Here is a 27,326-nt window from a genome sequence, read left to right on the forward strand (position 1 = left end):
GAAAATCTCAGCCTGTGTTTATGAATTTGGAAGTGTGGGGTATTATGTGAGGATACATGGGACATAGAGAACCCTTGATGACTAAATAAATAAATAAATAATAAATTAATGGAGATATCCTATCTCCTAGAACTGGAAGGGACCTTGAAAGGTCATCGAGTCCAGCCCCCTGCCTTCACTAGCAGGACCAAGTACTGATTTTGCCCCAGATCCCTAAGTGGCCCCCTCAAGGATTGAACTCACAACCCTGGGTTTAGCAGGCCAATGCTCAAACCACTGAGCTATCCCTCCCCCCACTACTTGTTAGGGACATCAGAAAAGCTAAGAACACAGTAAACTGACACTGGCATATACCATAAGAAGGACCGACTGCTTTCATATAGCAGTGTCTCTTTGTGACTTTTGACCATCATTACAGCTAGTAGAGCCTGTAACTGGAGCTGCTTTATGCTTCCCCTGTTAACCTCACAGATGTGCACCACCATTTCATATTTTCAACCTTACCATGTACCTGTTTCAGTGGTTCATCTTCCTCAGCACATCAGCAAGCAAAGAGGCATCCCTCAAACCCGTGACGGTTTTTTTAGACGACTTAGTGACAGCAGGAAGTAGGGAAGAGAAAAGCTGGTTACCCGCAGTCTTTCCCTTGCATTGACCTCAAGTCATCAAAGCAGTCATGACTTCAGCAGATTTTGTTCTCTGACATCTCGGGCATCTGGATGCAGTTATTTATAATTTACTGCAGAAGCTAATGACTTAAAAGTCAGCCTGCTGTAACTAAAACAGAAAAACCTAACCCGCTAGTCAACCTGAATCTGTGCCTGTTGGGACCTGATTGACGCAACAGGCTATGTCTAGTCAGCGATCATTGTGTCGATTCTATTGATGCCTTACTCTCTAATGGAGCTCTTATGTTTTCATTACCACCTGACACTTTTCTCCTCCCCAAGTATATTCTCTATCCAGTTTTTATCCTCACATGAGGCCTCCATGACTCTGAGTAATGTGGTGATCAGTGACAACTTGTGGCAGTAATACTCCGCCCCATCACATGGTTTTCCAGCGGAGGATGGTGACTGTTGGGAGGGATGTGTTGTTACTTTAGGTGGGTTTTGTCTTTGAAATATGTTAAATACGTTAGTTGTTACTGCTGGAGGTTACTGATTCCCACAGGGGCTGTATTAGGTCAGTTGATGCAATAGATGGCGTTACATAGAGTTTATGATGTTTTCCTGGCCACATGTGTGGTAGATATGGAATACCTCTTGCTTTATGTGCTATTTTTGTTACCTTCTTTAGTCATCACCTCTGAGATGGATAATCCCTGTGTGTGTGCATGCACATGTGTGTACACACTACTGGATGGAATGTGTCCAGCCTGCCCACATATGTATTTATTGACTTGGGGCTTGTCTACATGAGGAGTTACTGTGAATCTACATTATACCAGCTTGCTGTGTAGTAACTCACGGTGTGGACACCACTACAGCAAAAGTCTGAGAGAGTGGCTTAACATACTGCACTTTGAAGTAGTATGCTAAGCCGTACGCTAGGACTTCCACTGTGCTGTAACAATGTCTGCACAGCAAGTTGGTGCACTACACATTCACACAGTGGCTTACCGTGCAATAAGTCACCATGTAGACAACACTGGAACTCCATCTTAACCACAAAGAAACCTGTGTTTCTGCAGCTGGAAGTCATGGATTCTGTGCTGCATGTAGATTCATTGAAAAACATGGTGTGCAACATGATTCTAGTTCAGTCTTGTCTTAAGGATTTGGTTGGCAGAATATTTATTTTTTATTTATGTATGTATTGGAGGAGTGGGGTAAGGTGGAGGGAGAGGGGAGAAGGCAGTGTAGCCGAGGTGATATGGCCCTGGACAGGGTTTTATTTCTGGCCCTGCTGTTGGCTGGCAGGGTGACCTTGAGCAAGTCTGTTATCGCTCAGTGACTGCTTCTCAGAATTTAAAAAGAGGATAACGATACTTGCCTCTTCTGTAAAACACTTGGAGATCTCTATAGGAGCTCGTTATTATTATTATAAAAACACTTTTCAACACCCAATAAATGTATTTTCAAGCGATCATAAAACAGGCTTTAATGACTTCCAGTTCCTCATTTAGTATTTCTTATTTAAAATGATTGAACTGTAATACAAATATACACTGAAAAGCAACGATGTCTTTTTCAGTGTAGGTGCCATATGTTGGCAGTGAAAACTTTTAATTAGCTGAGAGAGAGAGAGCTGTACACCAGTTCTTTGGGGAGGGGAAATAAACTCCTGGTGTCGTGAAACGTGGGAGTTGGATGAGCTGGAGAACTATTACAGTCTCTTTATAGAGCATGTTGTCTGTTTCTCACTATCTTTAAATAAAAACAATGTGTGATCCTCAAAACACATCTTCCCACTTAGCCTGCTTGGCAAATGTTTGAAGACATATTATTAAATAGATGCAAAGATTGCTGTCTTTTTCAGTTTAAAATAGAATGGCACTTGCATACCGTAGTCTTCGTCTGGCATAGTGGTATGGATATAATACATAGCTCTGGCACACACACAGGATTGAATCTTCTTTTCTTCAGGGGTGGTGGAGTTTTGGAAGGGTTCCCAGGCATCTGATTGTGAACTTTCCCTTAATGTGCCTCTCCTAATTCAGTCTCCTCTGGTCTTCATTCACCTGCGATCTAGTTGGGATCACCATTTGCCTCCCTTCCTGCTCATGCTCCAGAGATCTGCTACAGTGACACTACCTCACTAGGATGTTGGGCAGGAAAGGAGTGGCTGGCACTATATCTTTATTCTATGCTGAGTCCAACCCCTTAGGGATCTATGCCACTGTTGACTCACTGGTAAGGCTGTTCACACCCCATCCTGGAGCCCTGTCATACTGAAGCCATTTAACTTCACTCTAATCAGAATTGGAATTTACATACCCACTGAAGTGCCTGGAAACAGTATGGGACTTCCTAGGTCACAGTGAAAGGAGTTTCATTGCACTAGGGGATTTTGCTTGAGAGCAAATCCAGCCATGGGGAGGCAGCGTGGTACAGTGCAGAGTTTTCTCAAGAAAGTGAAACTATAGATAACAAAAATCTGTCCTGATGGGGAAATTTCACTTTTGTAATGGACAGGACTGCACAAGCGACACTGTTGTTCCAAGAATGCTGGGCATTTTGGCATGTCACAGCGTGGGTAGTAACTTGACTCTGTAAATTGACATTGGGACGAAGGAGGAGTTCTCACTGGAGAACAAAGCCCAAGTAATCAGGCTTCTGTCCTCTGAATGGCCTGAGCAGGATGTGGAGAAGGAAAGATTCCCATGCTAACCTACAGCAGCCCCTATGTGATGATTCTTGGCTGCTGGATCTATGCAACTGTGGTTCAAGGGGGCTGTTCTTATACTGTGTGAACTTTCTGGGGCAGGGGTTGCCTTTGTGTGGGATTTTTGTGGTGCCTAGAGCAATGGGGCCGCGGTTCCTGTTTGGGGTGCTTGCACACTACTACATTAGAAACAGGAAATAATAGCAAAGCCGCTTCTCTTTCCTGGCTCTGAGGCCACCGCCTTAGTGAGAAGGAAGGTGTCTATCTCTCTGGGCAGCTGTTCTGCCCACTTCTCCCCACCAGCCTGAGTCAGGGTCAGGCTGTGTGGCTTTAAAAAATTTTTTAGATTGGCCAACGGTTGGATTTGAAGGGCTCACTTCCTCTCCACTTGTGAGGTAATTCCCCTTCTCTTGACATTGCCCTCCACTTGTGAGGTAACTCCCTTCTCTTCATGTGTCAGTATAATAACGCCTGCATCTGTAATTTTCACTCCATGCATCTGAAGAAGTGGGGTTTTTTTTACCCACGAAAGCTTATGCCCAAATAAATCTGTTAGTCTTTTTAAGGTGCCACCGGACTCCCTGTTGTTCTTACTCTGTGTTTGTCTAGCAGGCAGCATAATGGGGCCCTGATCTTGGTGGGACCCCTAGAGGCTCTTGCAATACAAATAATAATTTCCTGAATATGGCAGGAACTGGAAACCATTAGAAAAACTCCTTAAAAGGTCAGATTCTACCATAGTTGCTCACGTGGAGTAATATCCTATCCTGCAAGTAGCTCTGCTGAAATCCCTGAATGTATTCACAGAGTGAAGGCACTATCCAGCATGGCTACGGGTGGTAGACTCTGGCTGCTGCTGTTTCGCTGCTTTGGGACAGGAAGAGGTGGTAAACACTTTGAAAGCTTTAGCAGAGTTTCTGGGTGTGGTTTCCAACCTTGTGAAATAGTCTGCCCATCCCTAGGCTGGACCCTATTTACATTGTGCTGGGTTCAGACCCAGTATTTACTATAAAATCCTAAAATTAGTTGAGTTAAACATCTGAATGGCAAGGTTGGTTTGTTTGTTTTTTAGCAAAACCCCAAAGCAGGACTACCTTTCCTTTTTAGTTGATGTTTGTGCATCTAGAGCCGTTAGTAACAGTTCAGAGAGAACTTATATTTGTGGTTTGCAGCATCTGTTATCTTCAGTGTACTTTTCCTGCAGAGTCACTTTTCTGCACCAAAAAGAGTTGCTTTCCTTAAATTGCAAGTCATAGCTCTAGATAGGAGTTCATATATAGCACACGGCTTCTTTCTTGACTTCCATATCGCAGGCTGAATTGGAGAGTGCCATTTTCTTGCTACTACCGGTGTTTATCTGCTGTCATTGCCTTCATCAGTGAGTCCTGTTGCCTTTGATTTCTCTTGACATATTCAGCAAAAAACATTTGATGTGTGCAAATGTTTACACATATGTATGCTTAATATAAACCTCTGCATAACACTTTATATCAATTAGAACAAATAAGAGAAGAAAAGCAATAAGCTGAAGCACGTAAAACTATTCCTGATGATCCGTATCCAATTGAGAAGGCTGGGGAAATGTTTATTCTCGAGTCTGTTTCTGCAAATACTGCTCATCGTAATGTTTATTACCGTGTGGAATTACATTAACTTCAGGGGGAATTACTAATGGTAACAGGTGGTAGTGTTTGCAGCATTGAGTCCTTATTTGGGGCCAGATTTAACGTGTACAGAATTAGCAAGTAATTGTTGTTGGTTTTTTGGGGAGAGGGGGGCGGTGCTGTGTGATGGGAGAGATTAAAATGAATGTCTGAGAACTCTTCAGTTACGTTCCTGACACTGCTGGTTAACTGGCTGATTTGTCCTTCGCTAGTCACTTTGTCCAAAACTTAGAAACTTGGGTGCTCGTGTCAGTGGCCTGACTTTAGAGGTGCTCAGCACTCATTGCTCAATGGGAATTGGGGGTGTCAGCACATCTGAAAACGGGCCCCTTATTTAGGTGCCTAACTTGGGTTCCCAAACTTTGCCCTCAGACTCTCTGTGTCTATTATCTTTTTAAAAATATAGATAATAATACAGTAATAAAAATGTCTGTGAAGATTAATTCATTCTGATAAATGTCTTTGAACTTTTATTTGGAGTATAAGTCAAAGTAATACACCTCTACCCCAATATAACGCTGTCCTCAGGAGCCAAAAAATCTTACCGCGTTATAGGTGGAAACCGCGTTATAGCGAACTTCCTTTGATCCACCGGAGTGCACAGTTTTAGTAACAGTTCAGAGAGAACTTATATTTGTGGTTTGCAGCATCTGTTATCTTCAGTGTGCTTTTCCTGCAGAGTTACTTTTCTGCACCAAAAAGAGTTGCTTTCCTTAAATTGCCCCCCGGAGCACTGCTTTCCTGCGTTATATCTGGATTCGTGTTATATCGGGTCACGTTATATCTCGGTAGAGGTGTATTGTGGACTACATAGTAATATGCAATGCTTTAAATAGAATTTGCTGTACTAAATTTAAAATAACTTCTTTATTATCTATATAGCAAGGCGGGTGCGGGGGGGGTGGGTGGGTGAGTGAAGAACAAGCATATCCAAAGGGAGTATTGATGTTGCCCAAGGCCAGTGCAGGGATACTAAAGGATGACAGATTTACTTCAGTAGGTCTCCCCACATAGCTTTCCTCTGCACATCAGACTTTTCTTTCCTTAATGTTTTAACAGGCAACTTTCAGACTCTACCTCCCTCTCTCAAATGCAAGGTTCCTGTTATTCATGCAGGCGGCAGTGGGAAACAACAAAGACCTACCACCACCTCCATTCCACCACCAGCGCACCCTTGTTTAATGAGTGGAAAATCCCTTCTGCTTTTTATGGCAGAACTTTAACTGAGCAAGGGTGGAGGGAATAAATGTCCTTACCGCCAAACAGAAATTTATTTTACTAATTGCTGTCAGTGTTCTTTCAGGGTGAAATTCACCCCTGTGATGGGAGCCAGCACAAATTCTAGGCATCACTTCAGCCCACCCTCTGTTTGTCTGCCTGCAAACTCATGGACTGAAGCAATCCATTTGCAAGCTCAAAAAGATGATACTTCATTGGATCCATTCAGTTCACGTCTTGAAGGATAGAAGCTTTATTATTTGTATTGTGGTAGTGCCTAGGAGTTCCACTCATGGACCCTCACCCCATTGTGCTAGGTGCTGTACAGACACATTTTTCTCCTTTAAAAATGTTCAAATTCTAGAAATGGATGGCCTTCATTTGCTTGGGAGAGTTTCCCACTTACTAGGTAGCAGTGAATAAGCTAGTGGAGAAGATGGCTAGTTGTCAGTTGTTCTTAAATAATCACCTCTTCTCTAGGTGGCACGCATTCAAAACTGGGGAAAAGGTGGAGATAAGAAGCAGGAAACATAGGAGCAAGGTTCCTACATCGCAGAACAATTAATACGGGATGTTAGTAGGACATTCCTGATCCATGTTCTCTTGTTCCCTTGTCAAGCTTGAGTTGAATAACTTTCTGTTCCAAAGTGCAGAAGAACAAAAAAGATCAGCTGCCATGCAGGCGATTTAATTGTGACAGTAACAAAGCATCCTAGGCAAACTGCCGTGATGTAACGGGAGAGTTAAATACACCTCTGCCTCGATATAACACTGTTCTCGGGAGCCAAAAAATCGTACCGCGTTATAGGTGAAACCGCGTTATATCGAACTTGCTTTAATCCACTGGAGTGCACAGCCCCGCCTCCTCCCCGGAGCGCTGCTTTACCACGTTATATCCAAATTCATGTTATATCGGGTCGCGTTATATCGGGGTAGAGGTTTATATAATAAATGAAGGAGCTGGAATTATTGACCTGTGACGACTTTATCTAAATGAGGGGGACTCTTGTTTATCTCCCTTCTTGAGTTAGGTAAGAACCATTCACTGTTAGGGACCTATGTATGCTTTTCTTTTGCAATGTAGGTAAGTGGCAGTTTCTTTTCTATAGTCGAAATAACGGCTGACACACCCAAAACAAAGCAAAAAAATAGTGATCAACAGCCCAGTAGAGCCTGTAACAGAATTTGAGCCCCTGTATTTTCTTTCTCTAATTTTTATCCACATGTTGATCCTCATTAAGTCCCATAGCTACATAAGGACCAGATCAGTGTTCATTTCAGCAATATCTTCCCAGTTGTCCTGGTCTCATTCTGCTTAGTTCAGGTAACAAGTTTAATATTTTTTTGGTATATTAAAAGGATTCATAACTGCTGAATCCTTAAAAGCAGATTCTGTCAGGGAAAAGAGCTGGACACATGCTTTTATTTGAGGGTATGGAGACATTTGTTTATGGGCTAAAAATAGAAATCAATTTTGAGACTTCATTCATCTGTGCTAAGTTCCTGTTTCTTTGACTCAGTGTGTCAGTGGGCATTTCAACTATAGAAAAGAAACAGCCGCTTAACTACATTGCAAAGGAAAAGCATACGAAGGCCCCAAACAGTGTATGGTTCTTCCATCTCCCATCATGACTGGGCTCTCGGGTGGGCCCAGAGCTCATTCTCCAGCCCAAACCCAAATGTCTACGATGCAGTTTTATAGCCCCGCAGTCTGTCAGCTAACATGGGTCAGCCACAGATGTTTTATTGTAGTGTAGATGTACCCTTTGGGGCTCTGTCACATCACAATCGTACTGAATTTACATCCTGAATACAGCTAGTCTGAATTATTTTTTTTTCTATGTCAGTTTTCAACAATAATAGAAAAAAAAATTTTCTTAAAATTTTCCATGGAAATTTTCCGAGTTTTTGCTGAAAACACAAAAACCAAAAGATTTTGTCAGGGTCAAAATATTTTGGTGAAAAATTGAAATATTCCATGGAAAGCAGACACTTTTTTTTGTGGAAAATTTTGTTTTGTCAAACATAATTTTCCATTGAAAGACTGTTTTGATGGAAATTTTCAGCTGAGAGTTAGTGGTTGCCCTTTATAACAAGAACATTAATGGTGGTGAGTTAAAGGTGGCCTGCGCTGTATCCTAAAACACTAACACAGTGTTAATGATGATGATGTTATTGAGGACGCAGATAAGCAAGTACCTCATGTTGAAATCAAATTGTTCCTACCTTCATGGGTAGTGGAATTTGCCTAATTGGAATTCCTTTTTTTGTTTGTTTTGTTTTACTGGGTGCAAGCTGAGTTTAAAGTTCACTTTCATGCCTCTTGAGAAATGCTTGAAAATCTCATTGGAGTTTTCACTTTCTTGCTACTGATCACTTTCATTCTGGGCAGTTGTGTGCATTCCCATGCACCGAAGCAGCCAGCTATTTGGAACTGAAGTGCCTTTAACAGCACAACTTACTATTGTGGGTGTAAACTGTACAGCATGGCATGTGGATATACAGTCCAGGCAGTATATTGGTTTAAGTTGATAAGGCCAGGTCAGTCAGCACAACTAAATAGTGTTGGCTGTCAATGATCACCAGGGCCTGTTACGGCATCTGAGGGTTGTTAGGGCCTATGGGTGCCCTAGCCATGGCCCCTTCACTGATATTGAGACCGGGGTGGCTTATGGCCCTGTGCCACTGTGGGAATCCCATAGGCCAGAGAATGCTCTGTTGCCTGGATGATTTAGGGCAGCTTCCATGGGTCTGACAAACCCACTGGTCACTTGACAATTCTTTATTGTTATTTACTAATTTCAGTAGTGCCACTGTAAGTGCATGCCTGAGGCAATGAAAGGAGTGAGGTCCCTGCTGTGAAGAGATTAAAATGTAAGGGCTAAATTCTGCCACTCTTACTTGCATTGAGATAGTTGTACTTCACTCTGATTTCAGTGGAACTACTGGAGAGGTAAGGCACAAGTCTGTGTCAGTTGCAGAAGGGAGGACTGGCCTCTGTAGAGGCAATGCACAAGTAAAGGGGATTCTGTAAACCACTGTTGGATTTACAGGGATGATGTCCTGGGTTTTGAATGACCCCCTCTGCATTTTCCATGGAAATCTCACAGGATGCGCTTCCTGGGAGGTTAATGTAGGTGTCTCCTATTTCTCTTTTCAAATCCCAGCCTGTGCTGTTTAATTTTCCTTATCTCATGAGTCTTGGTGCCTGAGAAGAGGCACCATGCATGCCAAAGAAAGGAGGGGAGAGTCTTGCTGCTGTCTGAATGCCCATAACAGCAGCATGAGAGTGTAGTCCACTCCAGGGCACTGATCTTTAAAGCCACTGTAAGTTCAAACTGGAACAGGTATAGGTCTCGGTGAGTCCTAAAACACATAACACTGAGGTTGGGGACTTCTCACTGCTGCTTTTCTGCTACCTTTGATTTCCCCCCCCCTTTTTTTTTAACCCCACTTACATTATTTTTCAGGGGATTACAGGAGAATCTCCTCTTTCATTTCTTTTACTAATTATTTCATTTATTTTACAAAAAAACGTGTTGTCCTCTGGTTGCAGAGAAAAACCTGACAACATGACTAGAGTGCAGCAAAAAGACACAGACGTTAGAAGGCAATGAACTCTGAATTTATTAAAATCTCATTATTTTGGGGGGCCTAGGTCATGATTTTTTTATGTTTGGGGGTTGGCAATACTGGAATGTTTTTCCCACTCTCTCTCAAAGAAGTGTGTGTGTGTGTTTTGGCCAACTGATGGCCAGACACTGGAACAAGCATAAGCCCTGATCCTGCAACTGGATCCACACAGATGGGACCCCATTAGGGTTGCCAACTCTGACTGAAGTTATTCTGGGAGATTTTCCCCCCAACATGACATAATGCCATTTTCTTAAAATAGCCTATTAAAGTCTCCTGGATTGCTTTCAATAGTCACCGGGAGATCGATGTCGATTCCAGGAGACTCCAGGCCAATCCTGGAGGGTTGCCCCTGGGAAACCCCAGTAGGTCTGGACGAAATGCAGACACAAAATTTCTCGATACTTTAAATGACTGCTTCTTGGAGCAGCTGGTACAGGAACCCACAAGGGGAGAGGCAATTCTTGATTTAGTCCTGAGTGGAGCGCAGCATCTGGTCTAAGGCCTGGTCTACACTACGACTTTAATTCGGATTTATCAGCTTTAATTCGAATTTACCCTGCAACCGTCCACACAACGACGCTATTTATTTCGATGTAAAGGGCCCTTTAAATCGATTTCTGTACTCCACCCCGACGAGCGGAGTAGCGCCAAAATCGATTTTAACATTTCGAATTAGGGATAGTGTGGCCGCAATTCGATGGTATTGGCCTCCAGGAGCTATCCCACAGTGCATCATTGTGACCGCTCTGGACAGCAATGTAAACTCGGATGCACTGGCCAGGTAGACAGGAAAAGCCCCGCGAACATTTGAATTTCATTTCCTGTTTGCCCAGTGTGGAGAGCACAGGTGACCACAGATAGCTCATCAGCACAGGTAACCATGCAGGCTGATAATCGAAAAAGAGCACCAGCATGGACCGTGAGGGAGGTACTGGATCTGATCGCTGTATGGGGAGAGGATTCAGTGCTTGCAGAACTTCGTTCTAAAAGACGAAATGCAAAAACTTTTGAAAAAATCTCCAAGGGCATGATGGAGAGAGGCCACAATAGGGACTCTGAGCAGTGCCGCGTGAAAGTCAAGGAGCTCAGACAAGCCTATCAAAAAACAAAGGAGGCAAACGGTCGCTCCGGGTCAGAGCCACGGACATGCCGCTTCTACGCCGAGCTGCATGCAATTCTAGGGGGGGCTGCCACCACTACCCCACCTGTGATCGTGGATTCTGGGTCGGGGATAGTCTCATCAGCGACGCCTGAGGATTCTGCCGATGGGGGAGAGGAGGAGGAGGAGGATGAGGATGAGCTTGCAGAGAGCACACAGCACTCCGTTCTCCCCAACAGCCAGGATCTTTTTCTCACCCTGACTGAAGTACCCTCCCAAGCCAGTACCCAAGACTCTGACCCCATGGAAGGGACCTCAGGTGAGTTTACCTTTTAAAATATAAAACTTGTTTTAAAAGCAAACGGTTTTTAATGATTATTTTGCCTGACTTTGCATTCGCGGTCAGTTCAGCTACTGGAAAAGTCTGTTAACGTGTCTGGGGATGGAGCGGAAATCCTCCAGGGACATCTCCATGAAGCTCTCCTGGAGGTACTCCGAAAGCCTTGCCAGAAGGTTTCTGGGCAGTGCATCCTTATTCCCTCCTCCATGGTAGGACACTTGACCACGCCATGCTTGCAGCAAGTAATCTGGTATCATTGCCTGACAAAGCCTGGCAGCGTATGGTCCCGGTGTTTGCTGGCATTCAAGCAACATCCGTTCTTTATCTTGTTGTGTAATCCTCAGGAGAGTGATATCACTCCTGGTAACCTGGTTGAAATACGGGAACTTAATTAAGGGGACAGAGGTGGCCGTTCCTACTGGGCTGTTTGCCTGTGGCGGAAAATAAATCCTTCCCTGCAGTTAGCCAAGCGCAGATGGGAAATTGGCCCTGAGTTTTTCGCGTTTGGCTAGCAGGGATCTTCCCTGTTACCAGCCACGCGGTGGGGGGAGGGGTACCGTGATCATCCCAGAGAATTCATGGCGGGAGGGGGGCGGCGGCGGGGGGGGGGGGGGTGGTTAGTTTGGTGCCTGCAGGGATCTTCCCTGATACCAGCCACGCGGTGGGGGGGAGGGGTACAGCGATCATCCCAGAGAATTCATGGCGAGGGGGGGGGGTGGTTAGTTTGTTTTCTGGTGCTGCTGAATGTTAACAGAAAAACCGCAGCACTCTACAGGCTATGCTTGGTATGTGGGAAAGGAGGGCGCAGAAGCTGTAAGACAATGGCTTACCATGGCCGCATGCAAGCCGAATTCTGTTGCCCAGACCTGTGATCTCTAGCAGCAAAGCCACAGGCACTCAGCATTAAGAGGCAAAATGCGACCTTGCACAGAAATCACATGTGCTATGTAATGTGAATAGTGTTGGTCACCGTGAAAGAGTATAAGCATTGTTCTGCAAAATGTAGCTTTTTAAACAATTCTCTCTTTTTTCCCCTCCCTACAGCAGCTGCAAATTCCTCAAGCCTCCCTCCTCCATCCCGAAGGTTATCACAGATAAGGCGTCGTAAGAAGAGAACGCGAGACGAGATGTTTTCTGAAATTATGGAATCCAGCCGCAGTGACAGAGCTCATCTGAATGAGTGGAAGGAAACAGTTTCAAAGTATAGGAAAGAAGCCAGTGAACGTGAGGACAGGAGGGACCAACGTGAGGACAGGAGAGACGCTCGAGATGAGAGGTGACGGCAGGAAGACCAGAGGAGGCAGGATGCAACGCTGGGGCTGCTGCGTGAGCAAACAGACATGCTCCGGCGTCTGGTGGAGCTTCAGGAACGGCTGCTGGAAAACAGACTGCCGCTTCAGCCCCTGTTCCACCCTCCCCCCTCCCCATGTTCCGTATCCTCCTCACCCAGACGTGTAAGAACGCGGGGGGGGGGGGGGGAGGCTCCGTACACCTTCCCATTCCACCCCAGCAGACAGCCCAAGCAAAAGGCTGTCATTTTTTTAACCTTTTCTTTGTGGCTTTTTCCTTCCCAGCAATCCTCCTCCCAAATACCACCCGGGTTCCCTCCCTCTTTTTCTAATCTATTAATAAAAAATAAATGATTTTTAAATGATAGTGACTTTATTTGGTTTGAAAGAAAGCTGGGGGAAGGGGGAGGGTGGGTTCCTTACAGAAAATCAGTCAATAAAGGGGGCGGGTTTTCATGAAGGAGAAACAAACAGATATTTCACACTGTAGCCTGGCCAGTCATGAAACTGGTTTTTAAAGCTTCTCTGATGCACAGCGCTTCCTGGTGTGCTCTTCTAATCGCCCTGGTATCTGGCTGCGCGTAATCAGCAGCCAGGCGATTTGACTCAGCCTCCCACCCCGCCATAAAGGTCTCCCCCTTACTTTCACAGAGATTGTGGAGCACACAGCAAGCAGAAATAACAATGGGGAGATTTCTTTGGCTGAGGTCAGAGCGAGTCAATAATGATCGCCAGCGACCTTTTAAACGGCCAAATGCACATTCTACCACCATTCTGCACTTGCTTAGCCTGTAGTTAAACAGCTCCTGACTCCTGTCCAGGCTGCCTGTGTACGGCTTCATAAGCCATGGCATTAAGGGATAGGCTGGGTCCCCAAGAATAACTATTGGCATTTCAACATCCCCAACGGTTATTTTCTGGTCCGGAAAGTAAGTCCCTTGCTGCAGCCCTTTAAACAGAGTAGTGTTCCTGAAGACGCGAGCGTCATGAACCCTTCCTGCCCCGCCCGCGTTGATGTTGGTGAAACGTCCCTTGTGATCCACAAGTGCTTGCAGCACCAGTGAAAAGTACCCCTTGCGGTTTATGTACTCGGTGGCTTGGTGCTCCGGTGCCAAGATAGGGATATGGGTTCCGTCTATCGCCCCACCACAGTTAGGGAATCCCATTGCAGCAAAACCATCCACTATAGCCTGCACATTTCCCAGAGTCACTAACTTTCGTAGCAGCACCTGAGTGATTGCTTTGGCTACTTGCATCACAGCAGCCCCCACAGTAGATTTGCCCACTCCAAATTGATTCCTGACTGACCGGTAGCTGTCTGGCGTTGCAAGCTTCCACAGGGCTATCGCCACGCGCTTCTCAACTGTGAGGGCTGCTCTCATCTTGGTATTCTGTCGTTTCAGGGCAGGGGACAGCAAGTCACAAAGTTCCATGAAAGTGCCCTTACGCATGCGAAAGTTCCGCAGCCACTGGGAATCGTCCCAGACCCGCAACACTATGCGGTCCCACCAGTCTGTGCTTGTTTCCCTTGCCCAGAATCGGCGTTCCATGGATAGAATCTGCCCCATTAACAACATGATCTCCAAAGCACCAGGGCCCGTGGTTTCACAGAATTCTGTGTCCGTGTCCGTGTCCATGTCCATGTCAATGTCCTCATCACGCTTGTCGCTGCGCTGCCGCCGCCGCTGCCTCCTCGCCTCGTTTTTCTGGTCCTGGCTGAGCATAAACTCCACGAGAACGCGCGAGGTGTTTACAATGTTCATGACTGCTGTCTTGAGCTCAGCGGGCTCCAAGCTTGCCGTGGTATGGAGTCTGCAGTGTTCACCCACCCAGGAAAAAAGGCGTGAAAATGGTTGTCTGCCGTCCGTTGCTTTCATGGAGGGAGGGAGAAGGTGAGGCTGTACCCAGAACCACCTGCGACGATGTTTTTTGTCCCATCAGGCACTGGGATCTTAACCCACAATCCCAATGGGCGCGGGAGACTGCGGGAACTATGGGATAGCTATGGGATAGCTACCCACAGTGCAAAGGTGCAGAAATCGACGCTAGCCCCGGTTCTTGGACGCACACCACTGAATTAATGTGCTTAGTGTGGCCGCATTCATTTCGACTTTATACAACCTGTTTTTCAAATCCGAATTATATAAATTCGGATTAATCCCGTAGTGTAGACATACCCTAAGAGGTAACTATAACAGGACCACTTGGAAATAGTGACCGTAATATAACAACATATAACATTCCTGTGGAAGAACACCTCAGCAGCCCAGCACTGTGGCATTTAATTTCAGAAAGCGGAACTATGCAAAAATGAGGAGGTTAGTTAAACAGAAATTAAAAGGTACAGTGAGTATAGTGAAATCCCTGCAAGCTGCATGGACCCTTTTCAAAGACACCATAATAGAGGCCCAACTTAAATGTATACCCCGAATTAAAAAACACATTAAAAGAACTAAAAAAGAGCCACCGTGGCTTAACAACCATGTAAAAGAAGGAGTGACAGATAAGGAATCTTTTAAAAAGTGGAAGTCAAATCCTAGTGAGGTAAATAGAAAGGAGCATAAACACTGCCAAATTAAGGGTGGGTCTACACTGGGGGCAGGATCGATCTAAGATACGCAACTTCAGCTACGAGAATAACGTAGCTGAAGTCGAAGTATCTTAGATCGATTTACTTCAGGTCCTCACGGCGCGGGATCGATGGCCGCGGCTTCCCCGTCGACTCCGCTACCGCCTGTTGCTCTGGTGGAGTTCCGGAGTCGACGGGGAGCACGTTCAGGGATCGATTTATTGCATCTAGAGATTAAACAAGCTAGGACTTTTCAGCTTGGAAAAGAGGAGACTAAGGGGAGATATGATAGAGGTATATAAAATCATGAGTGGTGTGGAGAAAGTGAATAAGGAAAAGTTATTTACTTGTTCCCATAATATAAGAACTAGGGGCCACCAAATGAAATTAATGGGCAGCAGGTTTAAAACAAATAAAAAGAAGTTCTTCTTCACACCGCATACAGTCAACTTGTGGAACTCCTTGCCTGAGGAGGTTGTGAAGGCTAGGACTATAACAGGATTTGAAAGAGAACTAGATAAATTCATGGAGGTTAAGTCCATTAATGGCTATTAGTCAGGATGGGTAAAGAATGGTGTCCCTAGCCTCTGTTTGTCAGAGGGTGGAGATGGATGGCAGGAGAGAGATCACCTGATCATTACCTGTTAGGTTCACCCCTTCTGGGGAACCTGGCATTGGCCACTGTCGGAAGACAGGATACTGGGCTGAATGGATCTTTGGTCTGACCCAGTATGGCTATTCTCATGTTCTTATGTCTGCCTACATAGATCTGATTGCAAAAATGGAAGTACATTTTTCAAAAGTGCATATGTCCAGTTTTCAAAATGAGATAGGCATTTAGGAGTCTACACCCCCGTTGACTTTCAGTGAGATTTAGGGTAGAATTTTTAGGTACCCAGGTCTCATTGACTGTCAGTGGAATGTACGCTCCTAAATCACTTTTGTAAATAGGACTTGGGGATTGTCTCCACTAGAAAGTTTTGCTGCATTAACTAATATAGTTAGAGCACCAACCGCCCCCTTCTCATCTCTCCAGCGTGGATGCAGTTAGACCAGTATAGCTTACTCCAGTTTGGGAAGCACAATAAGCTATACTGGTATAAGGCACAATTATATCAGTCTGTACCAGGGCTTATGTCAGTATAATTATATCAGTAAAAATTCTCAGTCCTAATCAACAGGCTTCTAAGTCACAATTTTTGAAAATTTGACTCTGGGGCTACAACTGTTTAGCAGAGTCCCTCACATTACTACAGACCAGATGTGACTCAGGGGTGAGACCAATCCTCATGACTCAGAAGAAGCAAGTTAGTTTTCCCACCTTCTGGCTGAGGGCTGGTTTACACTAGAATGTTTTACCGGCATAGCTGCATCTGGTAGGAGTGTGAGGAGGAAAAAATCACTTCGCTATGGCAGCAAAAATCCTAGTGTAGTGTAGATGCAGTTTTACTGCCAAAAAAGTCCTTTTGCCAATAGAGCTTATCCCATTTGAGGAGTTGGTATAAGCTATACTGGTTAAAAGGCAACCCCTTTTTTGCCAGTATAAGGTGCTTTTCCACAAAGGGGGTTTGCTGGTATAGCTCTATTGGTATACAGTAGCTACCCTGGCAAGCCCTTTTCAGATGGCCTGTTATCTGGAGACTCGTGAAACTTGTCTCAGCTAGACTGAATTTTTTTGCATAACTTTTGTGGGCCTTTATTAAAACATCTATTGGGTTCTTCCCTGAAATGGATACATTGCTCAATCTTGAATAATTTGTTTTTGTTGCTGTCTCCATTGTGTGATTGTGAGTTGTCTTGGTCTCTTTTGTATGTGTGTTGTATGTTATTTCCTCCCTCCTGCTTCATTGCTGTATCTGACTAACAGAATATTGGTGTGGAGGGGAAAGCGGTGACGCAAAATTGTTACCAAAAAACTCTATGAATACACTTCAGAGTTCACCATGTTGACAGTACCCCAGCAAATGCATATTCACACAGGCATGTGCACTAGAATTGTGAATAATCCTGATCTGAACTTTGCAGCTTTCATGGGACAGTTTCTTATTTTCATAAACTCTGGCATGTGGAATATTATGATAAACCTGAAGCTTAAACCTCAAAGCAAACGTAGCCACACAGGGGAATGGAAGATGATGAAATAAGACCTGCTATTAGATCTCTCTGACTATCTGCATAATTGATCAGTGCCATTTGAACCTCTCATTCCTCTCTGCACTTCAGTATTCTCTTTGATAAGCCATTGTGATTGCTTGACGGTGGGGGAATGTGACTGTGCCCTGGCTAATGGGCAAAGATGACTGTCACCAGGGACTTCTTGTGGGCTAAGTGCTACCTTTAAAAATCGTGTGTCAGCTGTTGCCCCGAGCTGACCGCGATGGACTTATGGCTTCTTTGTCTCTCTTACAGAACGTGAGCCATGTTGCGAATTCCATGCTGGGAGTTCATCCTCCTTGAATTTCATGCTATCAAGCAAAGTATTTTTTCTCCCCCTACTCTCCCCTCCGCATAACTGCTGCTGTCTTGCTCTCTCTCCTCCCAAGTCACCATGACCAAATTAACCCAAGTTTGACTGGCCAGGCATGTCAGTCCCTGTCCAGCTGCCACTCTTCCTTTAACATTTTCACTGCACATACTGCACTGCAGAGGTACGCTCCAGACCATCGCATATTGTAGGGAGCCAAAATGGCAGGGCTGCTTTGTAAAAAACGCAAAAAAGGAGGTACGCGAAAGGATTTGTCATGCACAAAACTCTAAGGTTTGTAAGCTACCTGTGTGGAGCAGAGTTCTAGCTGTGAGCTTCTGGCTTTCTGTAAGTGAGGCTCTGTCTGGGGGACTGTCTTTTAGAATTTGCTTTATTGAAATGGCAGCACTTTGTTCTGACTAGGCACTTGCTACAGAAATAGGACAGAACCTTTTGCCCTTGTGGTATTCAGCCCAGCAAATTGGCTTTTAAGAGCAAACATGTTTCTTCAACTGTGTGTAAGATGGGCGCTGGGTGCATAATGCATGACTGCATTTATTTTCACCTTTAACTTTTTCTTTATCTGTTTTTGAGCCCTTAGCCATAGAAGGGTGTTGTAGAAAGGAGGGGATTTTATTTGCTAAAAATACTTTACTTTGTTTTGATTTCAAAATGTAATTTTTGCATTTTAAAAATATCTCCTTCCTTATCTACTTTGATCAGAGAGCTTCCTTTTTGAATCAAACTCCTGGGGGAATAAAGCAACTTAGCTGCATTTTAAAAGTAAGCTTGGCAGAATTTCATTTTTTTGGACAATTTTGATGGATAATAGCGATGATTATTTTTAAGCATTTTTTTCAATTTAAATTGTCATAGTTGTGGGAAATTATAGGGGGAGGTCAGACAATAATGCTTGAATGGCAGCAGACATGATTCAAAATGTTAAGCTTTATAACCCGATACAACATCAGATGTCAAAAACATATAAAGTAAATGTCCTTAAATCAAACCCTAATAAGTTCTCATATAGCATTTTTCTGACTTTGCTGTTCTGCAAATTTTGATGATTAGTGATGGAAATACTTTTTCTCAGTTGGGTGTGTGTGTATGTGTAAGACGACGATTGCTGACATTTACCAATTTAAAAAAAATCAAATCCTTCCAAGCCTATTTAAAAGAAATCTTGTTTAAATGTAATTTTCTGAAAGCATCTTTTGTATTTATTTAGCGCACAGTGGGTGCCAGGTACTTTAAAATAAATATGCTCTCCAGGGCAATGACTGTCTCATCATCTATCTTTTCCCAGTGCAGGGAGGCCCTGGTCCTGCCAGGAGATTTTGGGTGTTACAGTAATGATGTAAATTCTACTAATAATGAAGATAAAACTTCTGCCATGAAGAGTTAGTAATTGAAGCTGGGATTTTCAAAGGCAACTTGATTGAATGGGATTTGGGTGTCTAGGGAAACTTTGAAAATCTCCATGTTCCAGATCTGCAAAACCTTATTTGTGATTATTCCTACTTGCATGTGTATTTCCATTGACTTCTCAGTGTAAGGACTACTTGAGGGAATAGGGGTTTGCAGGATGGAGCCCTAAGTGGACACACAGAGAGGATGCCATGCTATGAAAAGACACTCAACTTAGCATGTGACTTTTTAGTTCTCTGATTTTGTGTTTAGAGGAATTTCAAAAAAATGAATAAAATCCAGAAGTCCTTAATGTCTTTTTTTAATTAGATATGTTTAGGTAAAAAAGCTACAGTATATACAACATATTCCATATATAGTAGAGAATGCAGTTTTGCTCCTGTCCTTTTGCAAGAAGTATACGATACCAAAAGTGAGCTGTACCTTATTACTGGCAGGACACACTCTTGTAGCATATTAACTCTAGGAGGTCACTTTAACGTGGATCTTAATCCATAGGCTCTCAAAATATATGAATCTGGCATTTGCTGCTTCTGGGGACATAAGGACAACGTGTGGCATTCAGGGAATTTATACTTACTTGATAGCCTGCCAGCAAGCAGAAACTAGTTCACCTCTTGGAATCCTCATTAGGAAAAGTGATAAATGGTTTTAAGTGCCTTCTCTTTGGCTGCCAGTGAAATGTTGCGCAGAGATTATCGCGCGTGTGTCCCAAGCATTCTAATTTTCTGTTAACCTCTTTCTGTATGGGGAGGAGGTGGAGAGTGGTGACATGGGACTTTATAACGTGTGTAATACATATACAAATGGCTAGAGTATATGGGTTGATCTCACTACAGGAAAGGGGAGTAGGGATCTATTTTTAAAAGAACTGCCTGATGGGAGACCGGTGTGGTTTAGATTGCCTTTTTCACCAGGAAAGGACTGCTCTGTTAGGCTTGTGGTTATTTCCCTGTTTATATGGAAATCCTTGCTTTGCCCCAAAAGGGCCTCAAGGACTTGGGCTTCCCGTGTAGTCTCCTGCATAGACAATGAAAACATTCTTGTCACTCCTGAAGTGACGTTGCACTTTTTTGGTAGGTCGGAGAAAGACTTGTTATCTGCAAATTTAAAGTTCTGCTTTTACTGTGCCTTGGAACCTAGGTCTTTGAATCCCTGCCCACTACACCCTTCCTCAGTGGCCAATACTATGTGAAGCTGGTGATAGCGTAACGCTGCCAGACGCCGGTTGTTGGCAGGCGGGATCGAACCTGGGACCTCTGGAGATATATTCATGAGCGAAAAGCCATATGGCTGTTAGTTAAGGCTGTAGAGCAGACTCATTAATCTCTCTCTAAGTGGTCTCGGTGCCACTAGATGGGACAGAACACCACACCCAGGAGGTGTGTGGGTTACAATTGGCAAACCTAAAAAGGTTGGGAGAAGCATCCATAAATGTGGCAGCTTATCTACCCACCCTAATGTAGCCTAACTTTTTCTTGGTCTGTTAATCTCATGAGAACAGGAGATTTCTAGCACTTCATGGTAAAAGCAGATTAAGGCTAAATAGGACCAGGATCCACCATAATTTTGAGATTTCCCCCCTTACATAGGTCCTGTCTCTTCCCTATCCCATAGTCCCTTGATGACTCCCACTGTTCTTGATGATTTTCTTTCCACTCCTGAGTTATTGATCTTCCTTCAAAGTGTGATAGCCCAGGGAGACCAGAACCTACGGATTCTACCTTAATTCTACTGCTGCCTTCAGATGGGTCCGAAATACTGCAAGAGTTGCTTTCTCATGATATTTTGGCATTTCCACTTTCACTCCTCACCATGGCCATGCAGTGCAGAAGGATGTGAAACTGAAAATGACAGCAGCAGCAAAAGTAAGTTATCCAAACTTCAACCTGGAGGGTGAAGATTGATCTTGGGTTTTTATTTTTCCTGGACTTTATCCATCCCTAAGTACAGTGTAGCACCAGGCCCCGAAGTGGGTTGTTGTCAGCAGAGATTGAACATGGTGCCTCTGGATCTAGAAGCACGAACCTCTTCTTCTTGAGCTAAAATAATCCAGCTCTGTTAGCCAAGGCTGTAACAGGCTCATCGATCTCTGTGTGACCCAGCCACTACTAGAGATCAGCAGAGCACCGCACGGAGCTGCTGTGGGTTACCGTAGCCTACATAGTTTCCTTGAAGAGTGCTTTTGTCTTATGTCAAACCCATCTGTTCCTTTAACTTAAAATAAGTGCTTGATTTTGTTATCCATAGCGCTTCAGGTGCATATCCGTTAATAGCGTGTGATGGTACTAATAGCACATACAATACTTTTGCTCTTTTTCTAGCTGTGCACAAACACTGTTATTCCATCCAACACTGCTGAGAGTTAGGTATGTTAATATTAGTAGCTGAAAGGACGTGCTGCTGCAGCAGTGTAATTTGTAAAGTTGTGTGTTTTTAAAAAAAACTAAAAAAAGCTGTAAATAGCTGAACATCCCAATGCTGATTGAACCTGGTGATATGCTAAACAAAAAGGGCTCTCAGCCATGTCTGTAGCCATTTCCATCGGTTCATACTGACTCAACAGACATTCTAGGCTTCAGAGAGATGTTTGGGATTATGATGCGTGTCAGTTTTGTTGATTTGTTTGTAGGAGGATTGTGCTGGGAGACGTGTTGATTTGTGTCAGTTGTGAATGGGATTGGGGAGTGGTGTTGCCATTAGGGTTATGTAGGTTTGGGTTATTGTATGTGTTGGTTGTGATGTTGTGTGGGTGGTTTTGAGGAACTGTGACAGCTGGGCCAAGTAATCCACCATCTCTTCAGACTCCCTCATACAACCAATGAAATTGTTGTTGAATGAAAATTAGCTGTAAAGAAAGGGTGGTGATTGGTTGAGTTACTGCTGATATCGCAGTGGTGTAGGACTCTTGGACTATTATAAATACATGCCTTACTGTCACATGGGTGTAATTCATAAAGTCAGAATGGTTGAGAACTTGAAAACTGGATGGTAACAGACCGTGAATGCCGGCATAATTGAACCCCGTGGTATTCTGGGCAAAAAAATCCCCTCAGCCATGCTTATAGCTGTTTCCATCACTTCACCCTGATTCAACAGACATTTTAAGCTTCAGAGGGACATACAGAGTGACAATCCTGGAATCTTGTTCTATAGATCCATTTTACAGATAGCTGAAAGGAGACACAGACTAGTTGAGCGACTTGTCCCAGGATCCTACAGAGAGGTCAGTGACAGTTTTGGGTTTAGAGCTCGAGTTCAAAGATTCCAGTCTTATGCTTGATCCCCTAGCCCAGGGGTTCTCAAACTGGGGGCTGGGACCCCTCAGGAGGTCGCGAGGTTATTACCTGCGGGGTCATGAGCTGTCAGCCTCCATCCCAAGCCCCGCTTTGCCTCCAGCATTTATAATGGTGTTAAATATATAAAAAAGTGTTTTTAATTGATCACGGGGGTTGCACTCAGAGGCTTGCTATGTGAAAGGGGTCACCAGTACAAAAGTTTGAGAACCACTGTCCTAGCCCATACTATGCCTCTTTATAATGTGAATGCCAGTGTTTCACTAAAACCCCTTTTACTGTTTCTCAAGTCTTCCTTGGGCTCTTTCAGGCTTTTTGTTAATTACAGTGGCACATCGTGATCCTTGCAGGCGGAAAAGATTGTTCTTATTGACATAGAAGTCCAGTCAACTAGTGTTTAGTTCCCCTTTCTGTCTCCTGTGCAGCCCCATGAGGTGCACAAAAGGAACCATCTTTACTCCAGACTGAGAGAGCGCCCACAGAGCTCTAAACGCTTCCCGGTGTGGGAAATGGAAATTCTGAGTTCATCTTCACTGCAAGCTCAAGACTCCTGCAAAATAACCTCCACTAAATCACCCGGCTAACCAGCTGTTTAATATGAAACGGCAAAATGTTTTGACTCTCTGATTCTTTTCCACAGCAGCTGTGGTTCTTATTTCCATAAGCTGTAAACTTGCTTTGAAATGGGCCTGCCGGATGTATTCTTCCCCTGTAGCTAAAAAATGTGTAAAAAGTACAAAATTCTGCGTTTATAAAAGTTTTTTTTTCTCTCTTCTTTTCTTTTCTTCTCTTCAGTGAGCGACCTGCAGGAAGAGGGCAAAAATGCTATCAACGCGCCAATGTCTCCCGCCACCATTGATATCCACCCTGAAGATACCCTATTAGGTACAGTATTAATGCTACAGGCATAAGCAAGTGTGTTTTAATGGAGATCAGTATGTGCGTAGGTATTGAAAATTGAAGCCAATAGAAATGAGCATGAACTATAGTATGTAAAATGTAGGATAAAAATTAGAAGGGCTGAGAGGAAATTTGAACAGCAGTATGCCCACTACTCAAGTATGTTAGAGCCAGGAAGCTAGCAAGAGAATTGGACTATCAGGAAGACAAGGGCATTGCAGAGAAACTAACTGATTTCTTTGCATCATTCCATATCACAGAGGATATTTAGGAAATACCTACCCTGGAACTAGTCTTTTCAGGTAATGAGGATGAGACACTGTCAGAGATTGACATATCAAAAGTGTAGGCCTTGGAACAAACAACTACATTAAAGAGCAACAAGTCACCAGGGGTGTTGTTCCAAGACTTCTGAAAGAATGAATTGGCTGAAGTGCTCATATAAATATTGAGCCTTTGACTAATTTCACTTACGCACCTTCCAGGCTCCTGGTGTAGTAACAAATACTGCACCGAACTTTAACAAAGATGCTAGTGGTGATCTTAGGAAGTACATTGAGCCTTACTCCAGTACCAGGGAAACTGTAAGCAACAGTAATTAAAAAATAGAATGATAAAACACCTAGATGAACATATGATAAGACAGACTAGCATAGCATTTGTAAAGGATGCCAATCTACTAGAATTTGAGAATGTCAGTGAAACAGTGGATAAAAGAGGAATCCATAAATATAATTTTATTTGAACTTTCGAAAAGTCTTTGGCAAAATGCCACATATTAAGGAATTAAGGAAACTAAGGGCAGGTCTACACTAGAAGCACTACATCAGCGCAGCTGCACCAGTGCTGCTGTGCACCAGTACATCTGGTGAAGACGCTCTATTCCGATGGCAGAGCACTCTTCTGTTGGGATAATTATTCCACCTCTGTGTGAAGCAGAAGTTATGTCTGCAGGAGAGCATCTCCCACTGACATAGCACTGGTGTGGACAGCGCTTAGGTCTCTGTAACTTGCATTGCTCAGGGGGGGGTCTTTTTCATGCCCCTGAGCGATGTAGGTTAGGTGGACTTATGTGGTAGTGTAGACCTGACCTAAGTAGTCTTGGGATGAGATGAAGAGTACTGTTGTGGTTCAGAAACTGGTCAAGAGACAGAAAACAGAGTAGGAACAAATGGTCAGTTTTCAACATACCAAAAGTTTTCATGGTATGGTGTGCCAAGGTTCTCTACAAGGTCTGATGTTTTTAGTATATTCCATTAATGATCTGAAAAAGGAGGCGAGCAGTGAGATGGAAAAACGAACAGATAGCATATTTAAGGTAGTTACGATTAGAGTAGACTCTGAGGAAATCCAGAGGGACCCAGTTAAGCTAGATGACTGGGCAGCATGATGGCAGATGAAATTCATTGTTGACCAATGCAAGGTTTTGCACTCCAGAAAGAATAAATTAAAATACTCGCACATCATGCTGGGTTCTAAATTAACTATCAACAATAAGCCAGGGATTGGCAACCTTTGGCACGTGGCCCGACAGGGAAATCCGCTGGCGGGCCAGGACGGTTTGTTAACCTGTAGTGTCTGCAGGTTTGGCTGACTGCAACTCCCACTGGTTTGGCTGACTGCAACTCCCACTGGCCACTGCCATTCCAGGCAATGTGCTGGCCACCGCTTCCTGCAGCCCCCATTGGCCTGGAATGGTGCACCGCGGCCAGTGGGAGCTGCGATCAGCTGAACCTGCAGACGCTGCAGGTAAACAAACCGTCCTGGCCTGCCAGTGGATTTCCCTGACGGGCTGTATGCCAAAGGTTGCCAATCCCTGGCTTATAGTGTAGCAGTGGTTCAAAAAGCAAATAAATGCTAGGATATGTAAATAATTAGACTGAATATAATTCTGAATATATATCTTGTTATACTTGCCTGGCCCCATCACCGAAATATCTGAGCACCTCACAATCTTTAATGTATTTATCCTCCCAACATCCCTGTGAGATAGGCAAGTTCTGTTATCCTATTGTACAAATGGGGAACTGAGGCACAGAGAGACTAAGGCTATGGATTTATCCTCACCTCACCCCTGTGAGGTAGGGAATTCCTATTATTCCCATTGTACTAATGGGGAACTGAGACATGCAAGGGTATGTCTATACTAGCACTTTTGTTGGCGAAACGTTTGTCAGTTGGGGTGTGAAAAAAACACACTCCTGACCAACATAAGTTTCACTGACAGAAGTGCTGGTGTGGACAGCGCCATGTAGCTACCACCTGTTGGGGGGTGGTTTAATTATGCCAGCGGGAGAATTCTTTCCTGCTGGCAGAGAGCAGCTACATGGAAGACCTTACAGTGGTGCAGCTGCAGCAGTACAGCTGTGCTGCTGTAAGGTCCCTAGTGTAGACATAGCCTAAGTTACTTGCCCAAACTCAAACAGAGTGTGAGAACTGGGAATTGAACATGGGTGTCGCAGCTCCTGGTCTCTGGGCCTAACCACTAGGCCATCCTTTTTCTCAAAGTACGTATTAAATAAATGGATAATACATTCCAGCCTTGGTATGGGTTCTGGTCATCCCATCTCACAAATGATGATATAGAAGAAATAGGGGACTAAATATGGGTCTGGAGAATGAACAGAGGGTGGGAGAGATTGAAAAGAGGATAAATGTTTAGTTCATAGAAGAGACAAATAAGAGGGGCTATGCTAGAGGTATGTAAAATAAGTAATGTGATAGAGGAGAGGTAAATTGAGAGCTTTTATTTATCCTTTCTGATATTATGAGAACAAGGAGGCACACACTGAAATTAAAAAGCAACAAGTTTAAAATGATAAAAGGAAATGTGCCCCCCCCCCAACAATATATATTTTAACTTGTGGAACTCATTGGCACAAGATGTCACTGAGTCAAATAATTCTGAGCAGTTGCAAAAAGGAGTAACTGTTTATATGGATAATGGGAAAACCCATGGTTACATTAAATAGGCAAAGGAAACCAGAGAGACAAATCTGCATTCTTCTGGGCATAAGCCAGGCACTGACTGACCAGAATGGGGAAGAAAACTAACTTCTGTAGAGATTATTCCATAATTGAATAAGGGCGGGGGACCTAACGCCTTCCTCTGCTGCATCTGGTATTGACTCTTTTCAGAGATGGGATATTGGATTAGCTGGAGCCTTGGTCTAATTCTGTCCTGTTTTGATATAGATAAGACCCTCAAGCAAATAACAATATATCATGAGGCCTTTATATAAAAAGACACAAAAAGAGCTTCTCTAATCCCCTCTTCTGTTAAAGACGGGTGAGAGAGACTGAGAGAGATTAGGGTCCCGCACAGGAAAGGTGGGTGTTGCACAAACATGGGTGAGCCCTCTTTTGAAAGTTCCAGCTCGCAACCTCATGGGCTGGGCGTGTGCTGGGTGTAACTTCCTTAGCGTTCGCCTGCTTGACTCATCCCAGTAGACAGGAGGAAGTAAAGAACCAAAAGAAACTAGAAACCTTACAGAATCAGAAGCTCTTCCTAGGTTTGTGGAAAATTTGGCAAACGTTTTTAACGTTCAGTTTAGGTGTTTTTTAATAGATTGTGGACCCTGCAAAGAACTGAGCCCAAATGTCTGGGCAGGTCTAGGGAAACCCCACTCAATTGTACAGTCTGTCATATCCACCCAGTGTGAGTGCAGAGCTTCATCACTAACAGCAACGTAACTGTAATACTGGGACAGCGGGTTGTCGTGTTCTGGTGCCTGAACAGCGGTGCAGGTCAGAGGGCTCTCTGTCCGTGGCACTGTGGCCATCAAAACTCCTTTTTGTGACCATGATATTGTTTGTGTGGTGGACTACATAGTACCACAATGTGTTGGCATCTCTGTCCATCTTCCATTCACGTGTACATCCAAGCAACACAAAGGATAAGTCCACACTGCAAAGAGCCAGCCCCCACAGAGGGACTCAAGCTAGAGTGCTAAAAATGGCTGAGTAGTCCAGGTCAGGTGGCAGTGCGGGGGGTCGTGTAGAGCTGTTGCCTGGGCCACAGTGTCCACGCTGCTGTTTTTAGCGTGTTAGCTTGAGCGGAGCTAGCGTCAGTCAGTCTGCCTGGGCAGGCAGGCTT

The 27,326-nt window shown here is 44.1% G+C and overlaps 1 protein-coding gene across 5 annotated transcripts in view; it reads left to right on the plus strand.

Moving 5' to 3' along the window:
* The window catches only part of PARVB (parvin beta), a 106,630-nt gene that overhangs the window by 15,827 nt on the left and 63,477 nt on the right, over positions 1 to 27,326 (plus strand). For 2 of the 5 annotated variants that reach the window (XM_034783637.1, XM_034783669.1), the window contains one exon: positions 23,126 to 23,215. In XM_034783637.1, the coding sequence (XP_034639528.1) occupies positions 23,126 to 23,215 (90 nt within the window). Of the gene's footprint in view, positions 1 to 17,754; positions 17,901 to 22,195; positions 22,261 to 23,125; positions 23,216 to 27,326 lie in introns of those variants that run through there. The other 3 variants (XM_034783646.1, XM_034783656.1, XM_034783663.1) reach the window with 3 other exon arrangements.

This window comes from Trachemys scripta, chromosome 1 (assembly GCF_013100865.1).
Source record: "Trachemys scripta elegans isolate TJP31775 chromosome 1, CAS_Tse_1.0, whole genome shotgun sequence".
Lineage (NCBI taxonomy): Eukaryota > Metazoa > Chordata > Testudines > Emydidae > Trachemys > Trachemys scripta.